Source organism: Micromys minutus (assembly GCF_963924665.1).
Source record: "Micromys minutus genome assembly, chromosome: 6".
Lineage (NCBI taxonomy): Eukaryota > Metazoa > Chordata > Mammalia > Rodentia > Muridae > Micromys > Micromys minutus.
In genome coordinates, this window is record NC_137975.1 from 1,990,708 (window position 1) to 2,017,336 (window position 26,629).

Below are 26,629 nucleotides of genomic sequence, written 5' to 3' on the forward strand. Positions count from 1 at the left end.
ACAGGCACATACACATACACCATAGACACACACACATAGACACACACACAGGCACACATACAGACACACACCACAGGCACTCCACAGGTGCACACACACAGAGACATACACATACACACACACACACACACACACACACACACACACACACACACACACTACAGACAATTCTCAGAAAGCATTAACACGGAAAGCTGGTTTGAGTTAGGCCCAGACAATATTTAGAAAATGGTATATAACATATTAGTATTTAAAACAAAAATTATTAACTATGTCAAAGCAACTTGTTTCATATTCATTAAAACTTTATAAAACATCATGAATAATTCTTCATAATTACAATGTCTTATGACTTGAACAAATGTACAATTCTTGAAAAACACTTAGAAATCAACTTTATCATAAAACAAAAATAAAATTATAATGAATTACAAAAAAAATCAAATTACCCATGCAGGTAGTTGAAGCTACCAAAGAATATATATTCTTTGCAGATGCCAATAGTACATTAAGCCACACAATAGTGAGCAGCAGAGTGCATTTAATAGAGTTACAATAAGAGAAGCAGGAATCAATACCAAAACCATTAAACTATGTACATGAGGTAAAACCTGGCTGAAGACAAAATTAAGACAAAAGTACATGTCTAGAAAAAAATAATCAAAATAGGTCAACTGATATTGGAAGCTGTTACTGTCACCATAGCAGGGGACCATATAAGCAAAATCTTGAGCCCCAATTAATGTATTTTAAAGCATACATTATAAAGGAAATAAATGTTCTAAGCTTTCAACTCAAAACCCAGGAAGTGGCCAATCCAATTAACTAAGAGGCTAGGAATAAAGCCTCCTAGTTTATTGTAATTAATTGATCACAATAAAGCAAACAGCTGAGATTGCCACCAAAGAAAGCAAACAAAAATTGAGAGGCAGCAAAATTTAAATTTATTATAGTGTATGTTTATAATAAAGTCTGCTTCAGAGGGAAATCCCTTTGTGAGGCAGGTTTCTGTTCCTCTGGAGGTCTACACTCACCCTAGAGCCCCTTTCTTCACTCCCACAATTCCATTTGCATCTGTGTAGATTAATGTAGTTGCCTTTCCTGTTTAACTGTGTTTCTGTTCTCTACACCAAGGCCTGATTGCCAGCCCAGTGTTTAAGACTGAACAAAGGTCTGGGCATGGTTGCCATGGCTACCTGGCTTTTCCCTCTATCAAAAGAGTAAGATCCAGTGCATGTCACATTCCCCACCTCTCTCACTAAAGCACTTGTTAAGAGCCCTCTGGGATGAGGTGCTTGCTGAAGCGCTGACAGTCACTGCTGCTATAGTAAAACACTGGGTAGGGGTCAGAAGCTGGAGGGCTGTGGAGTGGCCCGGGCCCTTCTTACATCAACAGGGAGCTTAAACAGAAAAAGGCTGGATCCCTTTGAGAATGACAGAGGAGGGTCTTGGGAAATTCATTCCTCAGTTAGAGAAATAATAATACTAGAAACTTTACCGACCCCAAAATTTAGTTATTTCAGAATTTAGAAAATTAACCAAAGATGTGTAACCACTCAGAAGTAAATGTTTAATCAAGAAAAACAAACAAGGCCAATCTCATTAAAGATGGTGAACTTGTGGCATTTTAACTCACCCGATTTCTACTACTCACCCAGTGTATCCACACTTCAAAACATTTAGCCTCAGCTTGAGAGATGACACTTAAGAGCACTTGTCCTTACAGCTTCAGGGTTTGAGTTTCATCACTTACACTGCGATTTATAACCAACCCTAACTGCAGATCCAGGGGACTCCAATGCTATTTTTGAGTTCCTAGGGTATCGACATGCAATTGTTGTACACACATATGTACAGACAAAACACTCACAACATAAAATGAGGAAAAGTGAGTCCAAAGAATTAAAAATAATCAAAAAAAAATGGAGCAGAGATCGAAGGAAATGTTATTCAATGACTGGCCTAACTTGGGATCCAGTCCATCCATGAGCAGAAACCAATGTTCTGATACCATGTTGTGCTTGTAGACAGGAGCCTACTAACATGGGTATATATCAGCAGCTGACTAAGACAGATATAGATACTTATAACCAAGCATTGGGCTGAGGCCAGGTACCCTATGGAAGAGTTAGATGAAGGACTGAAGGAGCTGTAGGGGATGACAACTCCATAGAAGGGACAATAGTGTCGATTAACATGAACCCCTCAGAGCTCCCAAAGAATAAGCCACCAACCGAGGAACATACATTGGTTGGTCCATGGCCTCTGGCACATACATAGCAGAAGGCTGCCTTGTCTGTCCTCAGTGGGAAAGCAAGTGCCTAATCCTGTAGAGACTGGATGCCCCAGGAAAGGGGGATGCTGGGGGAGGTTGTGAGGTAGGGATGGGTCGGTGGGGTAGCACCCTCTCGGAGGCAAAGGGGGGGAGGGTAGAGCAAAGAACTCTGAGAGTGAGACTGCGAAGTGGGGGAGGACAAGGAAGGGGGCAACAGTTGGAATATAAATAAATAAAATAATTTAATTAGAGAGAATCCAAAACCAAATAGTTCACACTGCCAGTAAGTTATTAGGGTAAATATCAAGGTGGACTGCGTAGATTTGGAGCTAATAAAAGTTCACTTGGGAGCCTGGAGATATGACTCCGTAATTAAGACTGACTGTTCTCCAGAGGACCATGGGTTCTATTGGTGGAAGTCACGATGGGGGCTCACAACCACCTGTAACTCCAGTTCTAGAGAATCTTACACACTTTTCTTCCTCTGTAGACTCCAGGCATGCATATGGTGCACAGACATACATGTATGTAAACACATTAAATAAAATGACATAAAAATTAAACTATCATTCCAAAACAGCTGCTATAATTTGTCCTAGGAATTGTTTGCAGGATTTGCTGTTATTTAACTAGACTTAGAATACACTCAGTGCAAACTGCTCTCAAGGGTATTTTAATTTTGTATAAACAGAGTTTATTTGATTTGTTCACAGAGGTCACTAAATTACTTTCTGTTGCTTCTATAGTAAATCGTGGTAAGCTAGCTTAGAGCAAGTCAGAATTGCAAGTCAAAAGTTCAACATAGCCTCCTTGGATGCAAACAAAAGAGCTAACACAGCCGAATTCCTCTCTGGGGAAGGATGAGAGGAGAAGCTAGCTATTTCTTTAGCCATTCCAAATGCTAGAGGCCATGGTTTCCATGAATTCTGTGGTTTGTAGCCATCTTAATCCCACTGAAACTAGTCATGTCAGCCTGAGATTATACACAATTCTTCTGCCTTTAATGATCCTCATGATCCCATTGGCCCCTTCCAAGTAATCAGGGGTACATTCCCCACTTTAAATACAGATGATTAATAACTCTAATTCTGTCTTCCAATGTAATTCCCCTCTAATATATGAATTCCCATGGTAAGAGCTGTCAGAACCAGAGTATGGATATTTGGACGATGTCAAGACTCACTACATAAACAAGAAGCAAGCAGAAAGGTCTGGGCAATGGCAACTGTAAAAACCAGAGGCACGAGGGTAGGATTTTCAGAACTGTCCCACTGAATTATTTTAAATGGCTTCTCAACAGAAAACAAAGATGTACAAGAAAAACGGAGTATGAGCATCCTTAGAGCAAGTCCAGGTACTAGATTTAGAAGACCACATTTACAGCTGCTATTCTATCTGTTCAGAATCATGGAAGCTTTGCTCAGAGAGACAGTGAAAGGAAAAACAGAATTTTATGAAACACAGAGGGTTAAATGAAGAGACAGGGCTGATTTTAAAAGCCAAGTAGGAACTCGGGAATCCCAAAATTCAATGAAGGCTCAACAGCATGTTGGAAGAAGAAACAGTCAGTGGATCTAAAGATAGCGAGATCACTGGGTTTAGAAGAAGAAATATGAAAGACAGAACAGGAGAGAGACATAGTTCAGAAGAATAACTTAGAGAAAGAGCAGCTACATCTTTTCCAAGCCTGAAGAAAAACAATTGTTTTTATATCCAATAAACAACACCACTTCTCATACTTGATAAACTTAACAAAGTCCTACTTGAGAAACACCAAAGAAATGTTTAATATATCCAAACTGTTTCAAACCAAATGTGGAGACTTAAAGGCAGTGGGCTAACAAATTATAGGACTGAGAGAAAGTGACTGGCAGCAAGGAGCTCACTAGCCAACAAGTCTGTCCTTTGGCATTTAGGATTTCCCTAGATAAGCCAAACAACTAAATTCAGTGCTAATGCAGGCTCGACAAGAAATGCTCAAATAAAGTTTCAGTGTGTAATAAATGTGCAGGAATAAATTAGGGACACTGATACAGGTAACAAGACAGAGATATGGATAAAAGACAGTAAAAACTATAAATTTGTAGGGCTTTCTTTTCTTATTCATTTGAAAGAAAATACCCTGGAATTATGATAGTAAATAAGGTTGGCTGGCAGATGCTGGAAAGGAATGGGTAGAAAACCAGAGCTGCAAAGAAACAAAAATCATGTGCGATGAAATTAAACTGCTATTATTTTGAATACTATTATTCCGATAGACGTGAGTTATAACCCTCAGTGCGAACACTACAAACAAACCTAAAATATATGTCTTAAGAATATATATTGTTGAGGACTCCCAGTAAGGTTATGCTGTTTATGTGTAAAAACAGCCATTTCCCTGAGCTGTCTCTTTCTTTTACCCAGGGTTAGAGCTATATTAGAAATATTCTCACAATAAACTTTAACTTTGCCTCAAAAATAGCATGCTAATTGTAAATATGTACATGTAAAAGCAGAGTCCTAACATGCATTAAGGAAAGGAAAATTATCACTAAATACCAGAGACATCAATATCTTTGAAGAACACACGAAAATAAGGTAAGAGACAAAGGAGGATATCTGAAGTTATCCGCTGGCTACCTCATGTGTGTGCATCATACACACGCACACACACTCACTCCACTCAGAAAGCTGGAGACCGAAGGCCCCTAGCCAGGTATGTTCTTTAATACGGTTAGCATCCCAGGCTGACAAGAAGCAAATGGATCAGAAATACCCCAAATTTTTGAGATATTATTTGCCTTTTGTCCAGGGCCATACCATCCTGAACACACGTGGTCTTGTCTGATTATATGCCCGAGAGAGTAGCAGCCTGTCCTCAGAAGCGTGTGATGATCCTTTCTCTCAAGGCAAAGACAGTAACATCACAGAGCCCCACAACATCTAAAGTAAACCCCAATGTCTCCATCCAAATTTGTAGATAAAAGTCATTGCACTATACATTCGTATTTCCTCCATAGCATTTACGTGCCATTGTCACAGTGTGTGAGGGTGAGTGAGAGAGTCCCTTCACGGTTCTCTCTTCCCCTAAACTGCATGCACACACCGTGCCAAAACCACAATACCTTGAAACACTGTGAGCTGGTCTCTGTCTAGTCTTTCTGCCATCTGGGGCATAAACTGATTTTGTCAATTCCCGGTTCAGTCTGAATTAGTTAAAACTGATATAAAAGTGACTTTTCTGACTTAAGGCATCCCCCCCTGCCGCCCCACAATTTGCTGATATTTGCAAACAGCGGAAATAAATTAATCCACACTGAAAACACAGTTCAGCAGAATCCTGACCTCAACTTGGACATGAAGAAAGAAACAGAACAGTTCCCTAGAACATTCCCAAGTCTCCATGAGGCCACAGGCAAGCTATTAAACAAACCACAGAAATGATAGAGAAACCTTGTTTGAGTGGGTGTTAGCAGATGTTAGCCAAGTGAATACTTTTAAAATATAAAATAAAAATAAGGAGTCCTCCTAATGTTTTTATGAGACAACTAACACAGACACGAAAGGTTCCCAGCCAAGGGGAGAGGCAGCAGCCCTTTAGCATAGCTGGTAAAGAAGAACAGGGAGACGGGCCAGCAGCCAGACATGTGCTTTGCCAAAAAACGGTCCTCCAGCCACCATTTACAGATGCCGACTGGAAGACAGGCATGAGCAAAGACTTTCATGTGTCGCCCTTCACAGAAACCTCAAACAACCCTCATGAATGCACGGAGTTATTATCTTTCCCACCTTACAGATGAGGACACTCAGCTTTAAGGAGATTCACATCTAAGCGTCATGTCCTGGAGACATTCGGTGACCATATAAGACCCATGCTTGAAGCCCAGCCTTTTACACTACAACATTCTATTTCTTCTGCATTTATCACCTTGGCTGAGGTTTCCCCCCATAGGAAATAATTACGTGCAGATGAAATGAATGCTTGCGTTATTAGACTTCAAATAACTACTTGTTTGTAGAAACATCTGTCTCACTTGGCAAATATTTGGGGTTTAGATATAACTTCATAGTTTGGTCTAGAGAACAAAAACTCCCAGAATTATGAAACTTTTGATGACCAAAAAAAAAAAAAAAAAGAGAGACCACCTACTGAGGGCTCCTGCTGTTTATAACAGACAGATTCCGTCCCTGGAAAATTCCATGAGCATGTTCCCTGTCTCATAGTCATGGCTTGGTGACCTAGTCCAAGAGACCATGGCTCCTCCCTACACTTATTTCAACTCTTGGTAATTTGTTTTCACAACAATGGAGAGGAATAGAATCATCTGAGATGTTTTTTATGAGAAATCAAAGTATGGAGAAATTGCAGTACTGAACACTGTAGATTGAACATTCTGTGTGGCAACCATGATAAATGCCTAGTTTTGGAGTGCAGTCCCCAGTGCCCATCTATAAAGATTGGCTAAACAAACCTTAGATAAATGCGACTGCTGAGTTTGTTATGTAACTTAATGATGGGACGAAACTGATTGATTGTTCGTCTATGGATTTTCTCAACTTATTTTTCAGTTGGCTATGGTAAGAATTGGACACAGTATTCTGTAGCACTCACATGGTAAGAGAAGAAAGGGTCTCATTTCTCCCTATTCCAAGGACATTAGCTTCTATTACTGAGCTCTTTATGAAGTCAAATTTGTATCTACAGTAAGTGGAGAGACCAAGTCCAAGTAGCGTGCAATTGTTTCAATATGTGCATCTTTAAGCAATTTCTTTCAAAACCTATTTTACATAGTTCTTCATGTTTCACTAGATGGTCCTCTCAACCTCTGAGGTCTAGTCAGAGTCTTTAATTCATCAATTTCTTAGAAATTCTTATATTTCCCCATCTCTAATTATCATCATGCATATTAATATATGTATAGTACAAGAAAGAAACAAGTTTGGAGCCTCAGGCTTCCAATGGGGATGTCGTTATCCTCAGTACCGAGAGGAGACACAGCTTTTGTCCAGATTCCAGGCGCAAGCATGTAGACAACCACTTCCTCCAGGTTAATCATTACACACCCTCTTCATCATTATTCTCTGCGCAGGGAGATGAGCTGTTATCCAGACACATGGGCATCACAGCAGATGGAATGTTTTCAGCTCTTGCTCCATCTTACCTCTATTTTGTGATTTGTGTGAAGGAGATAGTGCCGTGTTCCCCATCTCATTTGGCAATCTTCACTGGGCCTGTCTCAGCGACTAAGCCCTGTTTCTCTTTCTTTGCACATGAACTCATATGGCTCCCACTTGCTTCCCTTCTCTTTGATGATGTTCCACGAAGATGCACACCGGAGCCATGTCTTCTGACAGCTGACACTTCGCTACCTTTTTCAGACTGTACATCTATAGACTGTTATTTTCCTTAGGTACTTTTTTCTTTTGTTGCTTTTTATTATACTCTAAATAAATATTTTTCATCAGCATATATAATAATAGGTTTCATTATGACATTTTCATATATATATATATATATATATACACACACGCACATACATGAATACACACACACACACATACACAAATGCGATTGTACTTTGTTCTTATTTGATGAAGGATTTAATTTCTTTTAGGGACTCAAGTTTTTAGTTTTTCTGGAATATACTGACAAAGCTCTGTAGGACTCTTTACTGTTTGACTCAGTATTTGTCTAATTGTTCAAGGAAGATGGTCGCTCAGGAGAAAAAAACTACAGGACACACAAAGTCTGGTAACTCTTACATGCAGGCAGAACCTAGAGTTGCTGAAGACAGCTGTCAAGGGACACTGGAATGACAGAGAGAGATGCTCCACTGATAACCAGACGCTTTATGGGAGCACAGAAGAGAGGACTGAGTCAAGGGCAGCTCCAATCCAAAAAAAAAGACCTGGCAAGAAAACTGTAGACAAAGGTGGGGCTCAACCCTGACACTTCATCGTTTTCAACAAAACCTTCTGTAGAGGAAGAATGTTTAAAGTGACACGAATCACTTCAAATAGTAAGGGGGTGTCTCAGAGGGTAAAGAACTTGCCAACAAGATGAGGAACGAGTGTGGAGTTTGGCTCTGCAGACCCCATGTGAAAGGCTGGGTGTGACAGCCTATGGACACCCCAGAGCAGGAGGACAGACACAGGAACTCCACAGAGCAAACTGGCCAGCCGGACACTAACTCAGCAAAGAAGATGGCAGGCAATTGAAGATAACTCCAGCCTTCAACGTTGTGCTTTCACATATGTAGAATAGGTACACGTTCACACACACACACACACACACACACACACACACACACACACACACACACTCGTGAGCACCTTTCACATGTGACTACACACACATGCACATACAGTCATAAAAATTTGAGCATCCTGTTTAACAGTCTGAAGAGTGAAGATATATATGAGGAACTGTAACTACAATGAATTATGTGGGTTTTTTTTTTTCATAGAGATGAAACTAAACGCTTTCTCTCTACATTTGAGACTTACAGAAACTTTGTGCTTCCCAACCTCCCGTTAAAGAGAGCCATAAAGGTGGGAATTCTAACAACTACTTATAATCCTACAGACTTGAGAGGTAGAAACAAGCAGGTCTCCAGGACTGGCTGGCTATCTGGCCTAGTGTAATCAGCAAATACCAGGCCTGGTGAGAGACCCTATCTCCAAAACCAAGTCAGTTCAGGACAACGGCAACAGTGGATACATACAAGCCACACTATATTGGCTCAGTAAATGCTGATCAATAGTTACAGAAGTCAGGAGGGAAGAGGAGCACATGGAAAGAGCTGGAGGTAGGGAAGGGAGGAATGCATTGATATGAATGTAAGATGCATGCATTACATTCTCAAAAACTTAAAATACTTAAACAACAGCAATGACAAAACCCACAAGGTGGGTGGCACAGGACAAATGACACCGGCCCGTGGCTTACATATGTGTGTTCGCTCATGTGTGTGCACACTCTCACCTGCATGCACTCACACACACAAGAGAGAGCCATAAAGACACTCTTACCATGCACATGCAGTTGAGTGTGCTGGTGTGCTTCTCCAGCTGCATTGGTAGCCACACATGTGTATCTACCAGCATCTTCCAAAAGAGCCTTGGCGATCTGTAGAACTCTACCAGAAGACTGTATCTAATCGGAGCAGAAAGAACGGCAGGATTCTGTGCTTAGATTTTAAAAACATTCACTGAGACAGAAAAGCTCATTTCAAAGCGTAATGTTTACTTTCAGTCTTGTTCCTTAGTTAACAATATATAAGAGCCAGAGAACTTCATTATGAATAAGAAAATAGGTTAATTGGCTTTTAAGAGCTTATTCTTGTTCATTTGAAGACTCAAAATAAAATAACTTAAGGCTTTCCTGCTGGTATAATCATAAACCTTATTGAATAAGAGACCGGGCTATCAAGCATGTGATGAAAACTTAAACTTTCTGAAAAAAAAAAAAAAAAAAAAAACCCAGTACCACATTTATGTAACACTTCATAAATAGTTTTAAGGCAACAGTACTTTTTGATGAAATTGTTACAGGGGCCAGAAAAACTGTAAAAGTTATAAAATATGAATAATAGGAATGCCGATAAATTCTTTCTTTATCCATATTCCTCTCTTGAATCCACTGCAACCAGGCCTTTGCCACTTTAAAGCCGGTGACTCAGAGGTCATTATTTTAAAACTGATTAGTCTATAGTCACGAGAAACATCTGATCGCATTGTCCAGTAGTCTCTGCAGTTAAATGCAGAGTCTCTCTTACCGTCTACAGCATGGGTGTCTGGACTTCTTGGTGCTCACTGGGCATTGAAGATAGAGCATCCCTCTATTCTTACTCTCGGGCTCTCCTAGGACACGGCTTTACAGAAACTACTTCCTCTCTCCACCACAAACATGAATCCAACTCTCTACAGTCTTCGTCTAATCTCATGACTTTGGTTAAAAAAAAAAAAAACAACAAAAACAAACCAAAAACAAAACAAAACAAAACAAAAAACCAAAGCACACACCTGAATTTACAGCTTCAGCCTCTGCTGGCATCCTGAGCCCTACACTAGTCTTAGGCGAGGTGAACAAGCGAACTGTCAGGATCTAAGTTTGTAAATTTTTTTTCCTCAGATTCCTAAAACTGACTTGTCATTGGATTTTCCCAGTCTTGCTTAATGGCACCCACAATTTTTCCAGTCATCTGGGTTTTGGCGCCCATGTTGACTTCTATTAACTATACCACAGCCATGTGTCTCAGGTCTCCTGTTTCCCACGTTCACCAGTACTGTGGGATTATGATCACATCTTAACTGATGTTCCAGTGTCTCCAACCTCCCCAGTTGTTAATCTATCTTACACAATGTTGCCAGAATAATTTATTTAAGATGGAAATTTGATCCCTTCCCTAGTCTGCTTTTAAACCCCACTCATGCGTCCCCACTTTGCCCAGGAGGAAATATGAGCTCAGCAGAACCCTCCAGGCTCACCACATTCCAACTCCAAATGATCTCTCCATGGTCCCCAGTGGATTCCCAGCTAACCTGTTTTCAAGCCAAGCCATCCAATCACTAAACACTATGTTTATATGTATGCTTTCACCCCTACAATTTTGCACCTGGCTTTTAATGCCACAACTTCTCGACACCTACATTGTCTTGATTTTCTCTCCTCTTTTTTTTAGTTCTTCATTCTTTGGGTAAACTTATTTGTGCCCAATGTTTGAAATATAAACAGTGTGACAATATTTCCAGTCATGTCATTGTTGCTCTCCACTGGCACGCCCACTATCTCCACCAATGTATCTCAACTTTCTCTTTCTCTCCACAACCACTGACAATGACCTCCAACATGTCCGCCATCTCTGCCAGTGTATCTCAATCTGATGTGAACTACCGAAACCTGACATTGAAGTTACAATACTTTCCCTTATGCTCTTCCAGGTGTCCCATCATTGGTGGGACAGCATCATTCTGTAATTATGTAGCTTAGAGTCTCTGGAGTTTTCCTTACACACCCTCTACATCTCTCATCTTTCATAAACTATTCATCAATCTTCCATGACTCAACTATTGTATCAAATTTTCCTCTTCTCTGTAACTACTGAATGGTACCAAATTTCTACCTCTGTCTCCTGGAGAAATGTAAATTGGTTCTAACTGGTTTTGCATATCAACTCATAACTCAACAACTTAATTTTTCAGGAAGGATGTGAGTTAACTTCAGTCATGTCCTTACATAGCAGTGATTTCACCAAGGATGGTCCATATAAATGACGACATGTACTTTTAGGTTATATAATGTAGTGATGTGGAGGTATGATACGATGTCTACTCACTGATGAAAGTGATGAGTTGTGCCTTACTCTCTACATATTCTGCTTGTTAAGCAGCATGTGACTATGATTAAAATGTAAGCCTGTTCATGTCACTCAGTTCAGGCTCCTTAGGCCTCCAATTGCCTTTGGAAAGATAAGGCAATTAGCTTCGCATAAATGGTCTTGCCGCTGTCCACTGCTGTGTGCCAACACACCCATCCTCAGACCACTGTTTGCATCAGATCCTGACAAGGGAGCTCACACTCCTTAGCATGTTTGTCTGAGCTCACACTCCTTAGCATGTTTGTTTGCACTCATGCTCTCAGCAGATTTCCTTTTCCACTTGATCCTGTGCATTCTTTAGAATTCTGCTCAAAAGTGTCCCTCAGATAGTCTGCACCTCTCTATATTCCCTCTTTAATAAGTCATTAATTTAACATTCTAGTTCTGTGATGAGCTCATGAATCTCTCTCTCGCCCCAAGATAAGCAATCATTTACCTAAACTGTATCTGAAGTCTTTTCTTTCATACATAGGTGTCAGTTTAATTCTACCAGATATAGAGAATTAACAAGCAAAGAGATGCCTATATTATTTCTATTAGCGAAAGGACTCAAGACAGGGATTCACTAGCTTGTTTGTGGCAGGCTCAAGTGTCCTCCTGCCTCAGGCTCCTGAATAGCTGAATACTCTCACCCATGCCACCTGATCTAACCATTTCTGATGGGTAAGGGTATCAGTTAGGTAATATGGTTAGAAATCTGTTATCCACTCCACTGCTTACCTGCTTTCTAATTAAATATTCACTGAGACACAATTAAATACCAAGAGGGCACAGTCGGAATGTTAGAAACAATTTTTATTCATTTGATATCCATTTTGGAAGGCATCAATCAAAATCATCACACCAATTTCCTATACTAAAATCTCTATTTGTCAAGTTACTCAATTCCATCTAAAAAGTGATGGAAACCCAATTTTAACCAAGTTTCCGCCAACTGTGCCCTCTAGGAAGATCAACAATGCAAGAAGAACAAGATGATAGAATTAACAAGACCTATAAAGCTGTCTGAATCCAGCTCAGGATCTCATACTCACCCTGAGGTTTCCTGGGGCAGTGTTCACAGGCTGGTCATCCTTCAGCCATGTGAGGGATGGGTTTGGAATGCCGTTGGCTATGCACTGCAAGGCGACTGACTGGAATCTCACCACAGTCTTCTCAGGGAGGTCTGAGGACTTGATTGTTGGAGGAACTAGAAGAAAAGGTGGGTGGGAGAGAATAAAAACTACAACCAGGGCTGTCGCAGAACTCAAAGGATGTGTGAGGCGCCCACGTTTATACGGGCAGCACAGAAGAATGCTGGGTTAGAATTAAAAAAACAAAACAAAACAAAACAAACAACAACAACAACAACAAAAAAAAACTCTAGGCATAAAGTTGGGATATACGTGTTGGATGAATCCAGAAGGAGGTAGAAGAAATGGGTGTGTGTCATGAAGTTATATACTTGGATAAAATCCTCAAAGGATTAATAAAAACATTTAAAATATGTTAAAGGGACCTGAAATTTTAAATTAAAAAAAATAATTTATTTCACAAATAATGAGACAATTTTGTCTTATGTTCAAATTATAATTTTTTTGCCATTTTAAATAACACTCATTCATAATTCTGAGTCTTAATCATTCAAATACCCAAAATGTCCACATGGTTGTTGAGACCTAACATGTACATTTGGCTCATACCTAATGGCTTCTTTTCCCAATTGGTAATTGACATCCATCTCTCTGAAGTGACCTCATTAAACCAGTTTCACACTGAAGCAGTATTTAGGCATTTGGCTTGGTCTCTAGTAAGGCTGACTGACCCTGGGGTCATGAGGTGCCTGAAGATGGGCTTGCCAGTTCCTTCTCTCTTAGGGATCTGGAATTGAGACTGTGGACTAGGTTTGTTGTGTTTAATTGTGGGTCATGGAACAACAACATTTAAAAGAGAATCTACAGACACGGGAGGAAGAATGGAGTTGACATTCACGTGTTCCTCTCCAGTGCACTCCAAATGCTTCTTTGGTCTCTGGGTCCAGTCCCTTCCTTTGCTAGTTCTGCTGGCAAGTGGGACACATAATGCCCTGGCACAGGTTTCTTGTCATTAGATTCATGGTCATAATCTTAATGGGCCAGTTCTGTGAATGTACTTATGTTCCTGGATCCTAAGCCTTGCTTCTGGAAAACACTGTTTCTAATCATTCCTGCTTGGACCAAATCTTTAAAGTTTGACATAACCCCATTTACTGGGAAGCTGCTGCCTTTCTCTCTCTCATATTCTCTTTCCCTCCCCACCCTTTGATGCCACATAAAATACACTTGCTAACACCCAACCTCTTGTCTAACCAAATTCACGTGACTCGTTGGTTGAATCTGTGCATCAGGAAAAGAATCCACCATATTAAACTACAGCTGCCCTCTGCATGCTACTTCATACAACTCAAGACTTCTCCAGATGACTCTATTCCCATCTGAATTAGATGATGATTAAAGCCCAGGGCTCTCTTCTTCAGCATACCATGAACTGTCACTTCAAACTCCTTCCTGTGGTCCCCTGCGATGTTTGTTGCCACACACTGGTAAAGGCCTGTGTCTGACACTTGAGCCTGGGCAATGACCAGTTTGCGTCCGTTGAGTAAGATCTTGTACCCATCTCTTTCATCAATTAACTGACCGCCTTTTAGCCACCTATGGAAAAGGGCAAAAAGAAATTTAGATGCATATTGCATATGAGCATTTTCCTAGAGGTTACGTGTATGTTATCTTTACGATCTGCTAGTCATTCACCCGATCTTCTAATCAACTGCTATAGAGTAAGATGAAGAAGAGATCAAAGGAAATCATTTCTCAGAGGAACTGGGATTGAGCTGGGTTGGGTTGGGCCTTAAGAGCTCTACCATGAGTTTGTTATTCTTTTAGTATAGGTTTCAGAGAAGGACAGATGACAATATTCACTGTAATATTTAAGTAATATTAACCAGTGAGATGAAAATGATCTTCCAGTGTTTGTAAATCACACGCTGAAATAATCGAGCTTTTTAATTTGGGGAGATATCATTCTATAATTTAGAAACTGTAGCCATCCAAATATTCTTTCGCATGCTTTATACCATTTGGGAATTGTAAATTGCATATTCACTAATGCTTTGGGAAGATAAAAGGGAGACAGGCAAACAGGGCGAGAATCTAAGTGTGCTGAGCTCTCCCGTTTCCCCGGTGTTCCGCTGAGCTCTCCCGTTTCCCCGGTGTTCCGCTGAGCTCTCCCGTTTCCCCAGTGTTCCGCTGAGCTCTCCCGTTTCCCCGGTGTTCTCATCACTCTTTTTATTTCGTAGTCTGTTATACCTGTCCATGCCTCAAGGAGGTCTAATGTCCATAGTGCTTAATACTCAACATATTATGACTAAAAAAATAGAATTTCTGAGATAGTATATAAAATTTTCTTCAATTGTGCCAGTGTGTGCGCTTCTTGGGTACCAAGTACCAGCTGGTACTTACATATCTACTATACCTTTTCAAAGAGGAATAGGATTTTGAACTAATACTTCTCAATGTCAGAATCTTTCCAGACAACTCTAAACACTCAAAAGTGAGAGAGGCATGTGGAAGACATACCAAAATGCTTACATGATAGTTGGCAGGGGAGAGCCTGAGGCCTGACAGTCCAGCTCCAGTAAGTTATTTGCCAGCACAATGAAGTAAGATGTTTCATCTCCTCCTTCCACAGCCGGTGGCACTAGAAAGAAAGAACAAAACAAAAAGGCAGACTGTAGCCAGCAAAGAAGTGACTACAGGAAGGAATACAACCTAACATCAAACAATACGATAAAGTAGCTCAGAAAACTGATATTGTTCACAGGGTTTGGAGACACATGCCTCTTACAATAAGGCATTCGTCTTGCCAGGATGATACTTCAGTCAGTGGGCATTTTCTCTGTCACATACTAAGATGACATGGCTGCTAATGTTTAGTTTATCCATGTTTCATATTGTTTGTTTTCATAATAACATTCCCTTAAGAACCTTCCAGCTGCCATTACAGAGTCTTAGGATTCCAAGATGACTTGCCGCAGTCCAGAGACTCTTTTCTGCAGTTGGACACAGTGACAAAAGAGCACCATGTGACTCTCTGCAACCAATGGTGGACAGGGTTACAAGAATGCCCTGACAAAGCGCTGTCATCAGTATCATCGACGAGCTGCATGAAGTTCAGATCAGGGGACTCTACCGAGAACCCCACGACTGGAACAGACTTGAAAAGTCCACTACACCTGAACTAAGATTGCATGATTAGTACTTGATTCAACACCTGTTTAATAAGCCAGCATTGTGAATCTGACAGTCCAGGCCCTGACACCCTTAACTTACCCAAGACATCAACCTCATACTTGATTTCCCGTTCTCCTGCCACACTGGTAGCCACACATATGTATTGCCCCCTGTCAACTTCTAGGGCACTCAAGATTTCGAGTTTCTTCCCACCAGCTTCTATGTGGATGTTGCCGCTGGCTTTCACAGGCACAGCATCTTTTAACCAAGTAAGACTAGGAGGAGGGTTGCCGGAAGCTTTGCACTCCAGGGTCAACGACTGGCCAACAACAACTTGCTTATTTGAAGGACCAGTCAAGTCACCTTCGATTATTGGAGGGACTGAAAAGGAAATAAACATAGGAATATGTCAGGTAATTCTCCCAGTAATAAAAGAACATCTTAAGTAAATGAAAAGAAAACGTTTTCTCATACACTTTGTTTGACCATAGGAACTTCCGACAGGCCTATTCCCTTCTCTGGTGAGGGAAGAATTTCTTGGTCCAGTTGATCTGCAACTACTCTATTTATTCTGAAATGCTGTGGACCATTGGGCTAAGAAAAGGCATAGCACAGAGACTGATCCTAATCCTAACAACAGCTTTACCTTCCTGCTCAACCAAATGGTTAAGATGCTCAAATTTTGAATAAAAGGGTTGGTGGTTGAAGTTATGAACTATGTTTTGCTAGCCTAAGCTTCTGTAAATACTTTGCTGTATAACAGCATCTTCCAACTCTTATGTTCCAACAGCGAAAACACCTCCCACCAAGGCTTCATTAGTGATAGTATGTTAAGATATTAGACATAGAAAGCACTCAGTCAAGATATCTGTATATCCTTACCATAGATGTCAACGTGGAATGATTTTTCGGCCGTTCCTGCAAGATTGGATGCATGACATGTATATGTTGCTGAGTCAGAGACCTGTGCTCTCTGGATGTGGAGAAATTGCCCTTTGTCCATATAAAGTGCTTGTGAGCTGGATGTGACTACCTGGCCATCCTTATACCAAGTAACGGAGGGCACAGGAAGCCCCCGTGTCTCACACTCCAGTTTAACTGTGCTGTAGAGCAACGCTGATACTTCTGTGGTGACATTGCCTCCTTTAATACTTGGTGGAACTAAAACAGATTTAAAAACAAATGCAAGTTTAGCATCCAAATCACCATAGCAAACAGTATGGTTGTTTACATTTTTACTTTAATGATAATGTAGATCAATGACAGGTGGTTACTTAGGTCTCTAAGTCTAAACTGTCTATACCACTTCCCTTTCTGGTTCCAGGTTTCAGAACAACAGCAAAGTCACAGCTCAGCTTCAGTATCTCACGAGCTAGATCACATTAGAATAGCCACGCCAATTAGCTACAATACACAAGCAACACAAACCTAAGCCTCATCCAAAGTTCAAAAATCATACCAGAGGAAAAAAAAGTTCCTGAAACTATTACTGCTGTCATGCTGTGCTTGGAGACAGGACCTAGCATGGCTGTCCTCTGAGAGCCTCTACCAGCAGCTGAGAGACATATACAGATACTTACAACCAACCATCGGACAGAGGTCGGGGACCCTTATGAGAGAGTTAGGGGAAGGACTGAAGGAGCTGAAGGGAATGACAATTCCATAGAAAGAGCAACAGTGTCAACTAACCAGGACCCTTGGGAACTCCCAGAGACTAAGCGACCAACCAAAGAGCATACATGGGCTGGCACATGGCCCCTGGCACATTATAGAGGGCTGCCTTGTCTGGCCTTAATGGGAGAGGATGCACCTAATCATGTAGAGACTTAATGCCTCAGAAAGGGAGGATGCTGGGGTGGGGGGAGAGAAAGTGGTTGGGCGGGGGAGTACCTTTTCAGATGCAAAGGGGAGAGGGGGTGGGGTCAAGAACTCTGGGAGGAGGGACTGGGAAGGAGGGTAACACTTGGGATGTAAATGAAGTGATTTAATAAATGTTAACAATTATATGATAAAATATTTTTTAATAGGTAAATTCTCAGAAAAACAATTATGGGAGCTGAAAAGATATACCCGGAGAAAGTCAGTGGACGACTGTCAGGGCATTCTTCAGGGAGAATGATGGGGTCCTGATGACTCTCAGGGCATTACGAAGAGTCAGGCTACTATTCCGCTGAAGAGTCTTGCCTTTCACACAATGACAGATAGTACTATTACTAAGCTGTCCCAGTTTATTTGGAAAGTCAGTGCAAAGTCCGGCCAAGTGAAGGATTGATTAGTCACTAAAAACCATCTTTGTAGAACAAATATTGATTAAAAACAAAATCCTCAGGGAATTCCAAACAACACTATTTGAATTGGAATTTGCTAAAATTTGTCACAATTGATGATGGTTAAAAAAAAAAGATAGTGCAAAGGATTCACCATCTTGAATAACTTCAAAGGTTTCTCTCCAGTATGAATTCTTTCATGCCTTTGAGAATAACCATGACAGGCCAAAGCTTTTCCACATTTAATATATTCAGAAGGGTTCTCTCCACGATGACTTCTTCTGTGCCTTGCATGTATTTTGGAACTTGGACAATGTTCTTCAATATTATGGTCTTCCCAATTGTAGCCTATAGAAATGAGGTTCCTGTTGGTCTCCAACATCATATCTTTGTGGAGACTCTTCTGTGAAGGATCCAACAAAGCCATTCTTCTTGAGTAAAGATCATATGCACATCACCATAGGTCACTGCATTCATATCGCAACGTTGGAGCTTGCCAACCACACCTCACAGCTCATAACAGCAAGCCACAGAGCTCATCAATGTAATCAAGCCCGCTCAGCCAGTCCATACAGATTTTCCACTGTTATGTCCCTACTTGTACTGGCTGGTTTTGTGTCAACTTGGCACAAGCTGGAGTTATCACAGAGAAATGAACCTCCCTTGAAATGCCTCCATGAGATCCAGCTAGCTGTAAGGCATTTTCTCAACTAGTGATCAAGGGGGAGGGCCCAGCCCATTGTGGGTGGTGCCATCCCTGGGCTGGTAGACCTGGGTTCTATAAGAAAGCAGGCTGAGCAAGCCAGGGGGAGCAAGTCAGTGAGTAACATCCCTCCATGGCCTCTGCTTCCTGACCTGCTTGGGTTTCAGTCCTGACTGTCTCTGGTGATGAGCAGCAGTGTGGAAGTGTGAGCTGAATAAAGCCTATCCGCCCCAACCTGCTTCTTGGTCATGATGTTTGTGTAGGAATAGAAACCCTGACTAGGACACCACTCATTTTTGCTTATTTAGATACAATGCTCACATTTAGCTCTGTTGTTGCTCATGGTCACAGAAAGGTATGAACATGTAAATAAGAAAAATGAGTAAATCAGTTTTAGGGTGAAAGATTCTCTCAGTTTCAAATCTTCATACACATTATTCTCGGGTATAATATGTGTTTTTTTTTTTTTTATTTGTGGTGTTTACATTTTCACAAATGAAAGAAGGTTACCCACTTGAAGGCACAGGGCAGCTTGCTAGAAAACAAAAGATATTGTTCCCTGAATTACAGTACTTAGAACTTCTCAATACTCATTGCCTTTCAATCAGACAAGCCCAGAAGCCCTCTCTTCTGGGTGCCTGAGGGCATCACACAGCATGAATGTGAGGATCCAAAGAGAATAAATCCAAGTCTCACAGAAATAGGGACTTATTGAAGCTCCACACTGTATTCATGATAGATGCTGGCAACAGTACAGCAGCCTCGGGAGACTGTATTTGTTGTTTCAGTGGCTGGCTCTGGGAGGCAAGTGGTGATGGTAATAGCATTTCTGTTTAACTTGGCATCTGTACAGCTAATCTTCTTGTAATGGAACCTTTATAGCGGACATGTCTTTTCATGACAGATTCTCCCAACAGGCTTCCAGTTTTACCCATAAATGATTTAAAAATCTGCTTTAAATATAATTTCTTTGATGCAAAAAGAGGCACTGAAACTTGAAATGGACGCCTATATGGAAAAAGTCTGATTTTTTTAAATGCAGTTAATTAAATACAAATCAAGCTAGATTTAAGGCAAGTGTTGTGGTACTCATCTGCAATCTCAACCCTTAGTAAGCAGAGGCATGGGTTTCAGGTAAGCATAGGCTAAGAGTGAACCAAATAAAGGAAGGAAGGAAGGAAGAGAGGGAGGAAGGAAAGAAGAAAGGAAGAAACTAGAGCCTGTATGTATTTTAAGTTTTAAGGCAGTGGTTTTGCTGGACAGTGATAAAAACATACAGTGACACCTTACTGTAAGCCAAATAAAACTTGTCTAATACATCTAGCATTTTATCCCCATAGAAGCAATATTACTAATTTCATTGGGAAAATGGAAATTTGGAGGATCAAGGAAACTCATATGATGTCACAATGCAAGTGAGAACCAGAGTTTGGGTATAAACACAGTTTTTTTTCTTTCAAACACCCACGTTCTTAGTAATTATTGAAACTTCTATTCAATAAAAACACATGCAATTTAAAGTTCTCTATAGGCCATGTTAGAAGTATAAAATGAAAACAGATAAATAAATTTTGGCAATTCATTTTACTTGACCCAATACACCCCAAAAAAAGATTTAGGATATATCATAAAATTATTAACTAGATATCTCATATAAAGTATCTGTGGTATCAGTGATACCTAGTGAACATTTCATCTTTACTGTACCTCCCAGGCTTCGGTAACTTCTCACCATCCACCTATGACTACTGACCCTTCGGTCATGCAGACAACATGCCTTCAGATCTGGTCTATATCGCAAGGAACATGGAGGCACACAGAATGGTAGACTGACATTATGAAGTTTAGAATCTCAGCAATAAAAATCCAGCCAGCGAAACCTTATAGGTAAGCAAATATGAGAAGGTGGTAGGAAGGAAATGGATTAGTATAACATGACAGAAGATGGGAAGGAAATGGATTAGTATAACATGACAGAAGATGGGAAGGAAATGGATTAGTATAACATGACAGAAGATAGGTGACCACTGTGGATGGGAGGAGCCTGTGGAGAGGCAGCTCTGAGGATATGACTCTTCCTTCGAGCGCTGTATACTAGATGTTAGTTTAGGGAGTGAATGCTTGGTAAGATCCCCCAGCCTGGAGTTCTGTTCCTTCCTACTGTGTAGGTTTGTGTCTGTGGCATACCACGCACATGCCTACTTAACGGTTCATTACATCAAAGTGAGTTGAATTGTCACCTTAATCGGTAGTTGAAATTTTTTGTGAAGATGGGGCCTAACATTATTTGGTGGTCTGAATGAAAATAGCCTACTAGGCTGGCGTGTCTGAATGCCTGGTCCCCAGTTCAGGGAACTGTTCTCAAAGGACGATGAGGTGTTTCATTGAAGATGGGATTCGGAGGTTCAAAAGCACACGCTCCTCCCAGGTTGCTCTCTCTGCTCCGGTGCCTTCGCTGCCGGCCTATAGCTGAGGCCCCTGCCATGATGGTTGAGGACCCTAACCCTCTGGAGCTATAATCCCCAAATCAAATGTCTTCTTTCATAAGCTGCATCGATCTCAGTGTCTCGTCATGGCAGCAGAAACGTAACTAAGGAGCATTATTTACAGCAAAGAAGCAATGAGAAAAACACGCATGGCATAAACAGTATTACCACCTAGTCAGGATGAAAGCCAAGACGGAATCAGACAGCACAACCGGACTGAAGGTGCACTAGTCGCTTCAGTGTGCCTTGTGCATTGATACACTTCTTCAGTTTACCATATTAAGACTACTGAATGATTTTAATAAACCCACAGCCAAGGAAAACTTGCATGAAAACACTGAATGCCTTGTGAAAGTTTAAAACATAAAGGCAGACTCCTTCTCTTTACCTGCATGGCATTCCCAAGTACTCATTGTGGAGGAAAAAGTCAGTAGCCAGTGGGATGAACTTCAGTCTTACACTTCTAAAGGAAGTGTTTGGGCTGGGGCCGCATGAGGAAAGCCGCACTCACCATACACCGTGAGCTTTACGTCCTTGGCTTGCTTGCCTGCTGCATTGGACACAGTACATTGGTAGCGCCCCTTGTCACTTCTCCGCGCATTTCTCAGATGCAAATTCTGTCCTCTGTCTGAGAGTTCAATGTTGGGATCTCCCAAAAATAAAGGCCTAGAAAAAAAAATTATTTCATAGGTCCATTTTTAGTTTCCCATGCAAAACGGTCGTTGGACCCTCCAAAAAAGTCATAAACCACCGGTGTAGTGCATTTAGAGATTTTTTTAAGGGCAAACACTTGATAATATGTTAATTAAATCCATAAAACTTTGGCATTTCATTATTAATTATAAAGGTAACACAAAACTTAAAAAAAAAAAAAAAAAAAAAAAAAAAAAACAAGCCTAGGTGTTAGTGCAAAGAAATCATTCTTGGTGTTCTGTCACCAACGTGTGAGCCCTTTCTCTAGCTTCTTGTCCCCATCAGTTTGGGTTTTATCCATCTGTTTGCAATGAACTTTTATTCATAGATGTGTCCCTGAAGAAATGTAAATGTGCTACTCTCTTGCCTTCCTTGTTCCTCTGTCTGGCAGCTGCGGATTACTTGAAACGGAATACCCTGCTCTAGTGTGTTATCTGTCTCGCACGGTCTGGCATTAGACAGTTTCCATGGTAGCATTGCAGAGAACACCAGCAAATGCAGCCCCTGCTGGGCACGCATGTCCACTTCATTCTTAGGACGGAGGGGTGACTCCTGCAGCGCAGCAGTCGGGTGTTATAATTTTAATACATAGCATCAGATTGTCCCTAAGGATAGTGATTTGTACACCCTCCGTGGCTGTATTCTGACTTCCCATATTCAGACAACACTCGGCATGTGCAAACCTTTGGTCTTTTAAAAATAACCCATGAGGAACTAAGCTATACTCGCTTTACATTCATCAGTGTTGAGGTTGAGAATCTTTTACTCCTTATTGTGTGGTTCTATTTCAAATTGCCCACTTACGGTCCCAGTCCTCTTTTCCTATGGTGTCTGCATCACTGATTTCTTGGACAGTGGAGAGGTAGGTGGGGAAAAGTCTGGGAAAGCGGAAGAGGAGGAGAGGAGGAGGAGATTTGGGGAGGAACGGAGATGGAGGCAGATGTGATGTTTCTCTTGGCGCATCTCTAGCTTGATGAGGTTATTATTATTTCTCAGGGTTTCTATGGGTCTTTTTATCTCACACAGAAGGGCAGTTTGTATCTTTGTCCATTGGTTGTACGCTTATTGTGTAGAGGGTTTGTGGACTGAGAATCTAATATATAAACCTGCTTGATAAGTTACTGGGCTTTGGAGTCATGTTTGTGCCGGGTGGTGGAGGAAAGGAACACGCCAGGCGGTCGTATCCACCCGGGACAGAAGTAACAGGAATGCCAGCTCATAGAGGCTGCGTGAGGCCGCTAAGTTAGAGATCCCAGCAGTGCCAGACAAAGGAGCGGCAAAGTGCGGGATAAAAGATTAAACCTTCATTTTCATATTTACTGCAACAGATTCCTATATTTTATGCATGGCCACTCTAGACTCTCTGTTACTGAGTCCTTAGATTCCTTCTTCTCAGACAGAAATTAACCATACAAAGTGTAGCTGTATATGCCAAGTAACCTCTGTGTCACAATAAGCCACTGTAGCCTTTATGGGTGGACAATACTCTTCCTCTAGGCTTGCAGTGTAGAGAATGTACTTCCTGTCTGTGCTTCCCACGTCATACAGAGGCTATGTGCTCATTACGTTCTCGAAAGCACATTTTTCCTCCTTATTAGTTCAATCCCACATAAAGGCATAACCGTCTCTTTTGTGGAATCACATTTTGTGATAATACGTGTGCAGAGAATTTTGGAGTGCAATAACTATAAATTTATCTATACCTATAACAAAGTCCCCAAATTTATAAAGAGCTTTGTTATTTGAAAATTGGAAGATGTTGCTAGGCGATTGTTTATTAAAATGTTACTTTTAAAAAGCAACATCGTTTCTCTTTTGTTAAGTAATGTGTATTCTAAAATGATGAATAAGGAGGTAGGTACTACACATTGACATATCTTTTTCCTATCAATTACACCCTTGAACAAGTACAGACAAGATACTTACTTCCCATCCTTGAGCCAGTGAATAGCCGGGAAGGGGGTGCCTCTGACAGGGCACTGTAGGGTGACGTTGTGGTTAAGAACAACTGAGACTTCATGTGGGGAGCCGGAACCTAGAATGCTGGGTGGAACTTGAACAAAGGCATTTGTATCAGAATATATACAATTTAGCACAAAGTCCTGAGGGAAGAGGCAGGCATTTAGCAGTTATCATAGCATCTCCACAAGTATTTCAACATCGGAGACAAACGTCTCATTGAACTCCCTTTCACATCACGCTCCACACCTGAATGTTAGCCTAAGATCCAGGAGTATTTCTATGAAACTGTTAGCGGGACAGTCATCTGCACACATAATGACAAAATAGAGTCATTTCTGAGGTATGGTAAGTCATGCACAGAACTCATGGGATACAACTGAGCCACAGAGTTCATGTGATCCGGTGCACTGTTGCTGCACATTTATGATAATGATTGACATGGGCAATGTCACTCTCCCGTGGATTGGATTCTACGTAGCGTTGCCATGTCGACCGTAGTCTCTTTTGCGTATACAAAACTTAGGATGAGTATGATATACAACACGAGAAAGAATATACTCAGTTTTCTCCCTGGAATTATACAAATGAAACTGCTCCTGCATAATGTTCTCACCATCTATCCCCACCCCCTTTGTTTCATGTTGAGTGGTCAGATATTCATCTTCATAAAGTCACTGGATAGTACAGGGGTTCAGTGGGGAAGACGTATGGCTTGACAAGATATTTATATAAAGAGCTCACTGGTTGATGTATGAAGAATGTATAGGACTGGTGAAGAGTGGGTACAGGAAGGAATTTAAGGGGCTATTATAAATAAAAACATGCCTTCACCATGCAATGGAATGAAGCAGATAATTAGGAAGTCATCATAGAACGGGGTAAATTTCAGGAGCTCAGGAGAAAGTAGGGGAAGGGTCAAGAAGCAGGTCACTCAGAGACCCCAACATTTACTGGAGAAAGCAGTCATTGGGATCTTTCAGTTTGACACAGCACCACGGTATTCAACAACACATAACGGCGTTATTCAAGAGAACGTGCTAAGGAAACATAACAGTCACACCTCTATAACCCCAGTCCTTACGAGGCCAAGGGAGGGGGACTGAGTTCAAGGCCAGCCTTTGAGACTAGTGAGACTCTCTTGAAAGTAACATAAAGATTTAAGCAGTAGATTAAAATGTAAAAAGATAGGATGGTGAAGACTAGATAGTTTCTCCCAGTGCTCAGAGAATTCGGAGCTAAAGCTGAGCATTTGGGAATCCTCAGACCCAGATGGCATTCATGGAGGGCGTAAGTATCAGGAGACACAATGCCAAGACCAGTGAGGGACAAAAATGACAACGTTCTTCATATGGGCTGTATGTATTGATAAACTGTAATGACCACATGACTTCTAGGCTTCACTGTTACTAAAGACACAAATGATATGCCTATCTTGATAACAAAATACTGAGAGAAAGCCATTTGTCACAAAGTGAACGTGTAATGTCAAACATACCAAATAAGTAATGACAGCTAGAATTACGTGTATCGTAATCTAGCATGGTGGGAACTCACTCTCAGAATTCCCTTCCTGCCAGAAACGCCCGTCACAGTCTCTTAGCCGCCTCTTCCCTCGACTGCAACCCGGGTTGATTAGGCTTGATTAGGGGCCAGTCATTAATTAGAATGCTCTGGAAATAGCTGCATGACCTGCTCCAGTTTGAGCATCCTGCTAGCTTCCGGGGATGTCCACAGTACACTGCACCATGCCTCACAGCTACCTGTGTGTGAAAATAACCCCTTCTCCACACAGCTCCCGTCTAGAGAGGTCTGTTAACATACACCAAGTCACATTTAAATTCACGGTGCCCTGGGATGAGTCAGAGCCATCTTTATATTTTAAATAACTAAGATGAAAAACAACCTACTAAAAGAACCATACACGTGGTATTTCTCCTATCGATTTATTTTATATCGATTCGGGCTCGCGGTTAGAAATGCACCAAACGTGTAGGCTTCTTTTAAAAGCGGTCTCCCCTTACCTAGTACACTGACACTGAAGTCCTTCTGAGAGGTGCCTGCCGTGTTAGTTGCTTTGCAGGAATATCTTCCCGTATCCTCTGCAGACACCTTGGAGAGTTTTAGGATCCTGCCATTGTTCACGATCTGAACAGTGCTGCTCGCTGATACCTGCGTGAGACAAAGGACTGTCATTTCCAAGGCTGGTGAGACCTCACAGTGAGAACAGAAAGGCGAGGTTTGCTAGCACCAAGAAGAAATTCACAGATGAACAATTTATCCGGGTACAGAAGCGGAGAATTGTGCACATTTGCCTGTCTCCGTTTACCTGGGTGTCACCTTTATACCACGTTATGACAGGGGACGGAGTTCCTTCTGCTTCGCAGTAGAGGCTGGCCAGTTGGCTTATCAACACAGACACATTGGTCACATGTTCTTTATCTTTAATTACCGGTGGAACTGCAAAAGACAGGCATCATGACTAGGTAGTCTTGTGATCAACAGGAGCTCCAAGTGTCCCCACAGAGTTCTTAAGGGAGAGACTTGAAACATGACATGAGAGAGAGTAGAAAAGGTCGTCACTTGCGAGCGTGTGCTTTCTTGTAAACGGGACGTGTCTGCCACACATTTACAGAT

The 26,629-nt window shown here is 41.3% G+C and overlaps 1 protein-coding gene across 1 annotated transcript in view; it reads right to left on the reverse strand.

Moving 5' to 3' along the window:
• HMCN1 (hemicentin 1) overlaps nt 1–26,629 on the reverse strand; it is a gene marked incomplete at its 3' end in the record, with an annotated part of 402,129 nt that overhangs the window by 147,051 nt on the left and 228,449 nt on the right. Inside the window, exons 27-36 of the mRNA XM_080917798.1 lie at nt 26,322–26,452; nt 26,017–26,164; nt 23,960–24,086; nt 21,852–22,006; nt 16,767–17,045; nt 15,984–16,265; nt 15,243–15,351; nt 14,137–14,306; nt 12,672–12,826; nt 9,290–9,413 (exon numbers count right to left, since the gene is read on the reverse strand). Of these exons, the coding sequence (XP_080773924.1) occupies nt 9,290–9,413; nt 12,672–12,826; nt 14,137–14,306; nt 15,243–15,351; nt 15,984–16,265; nt 16,767–17,045; nt 21,852–22,006; nt 23,960–24,086; nt 26,017–26,164; nt 26,322–26,452 (1,680 nt within the window). The remainder of the gene's footprint in view (nt 1–9,289; nt 9,414–12,671; nt 12,827–14,136; nt 14,307–15,242; nt 15,352–15,983; nt 16,266–16,766; nt 17,046–21,851; nt 22,007–23,959; nt 24,087–26,016; nt 26,165–26,321; nt 26,453–26,629) is intronic.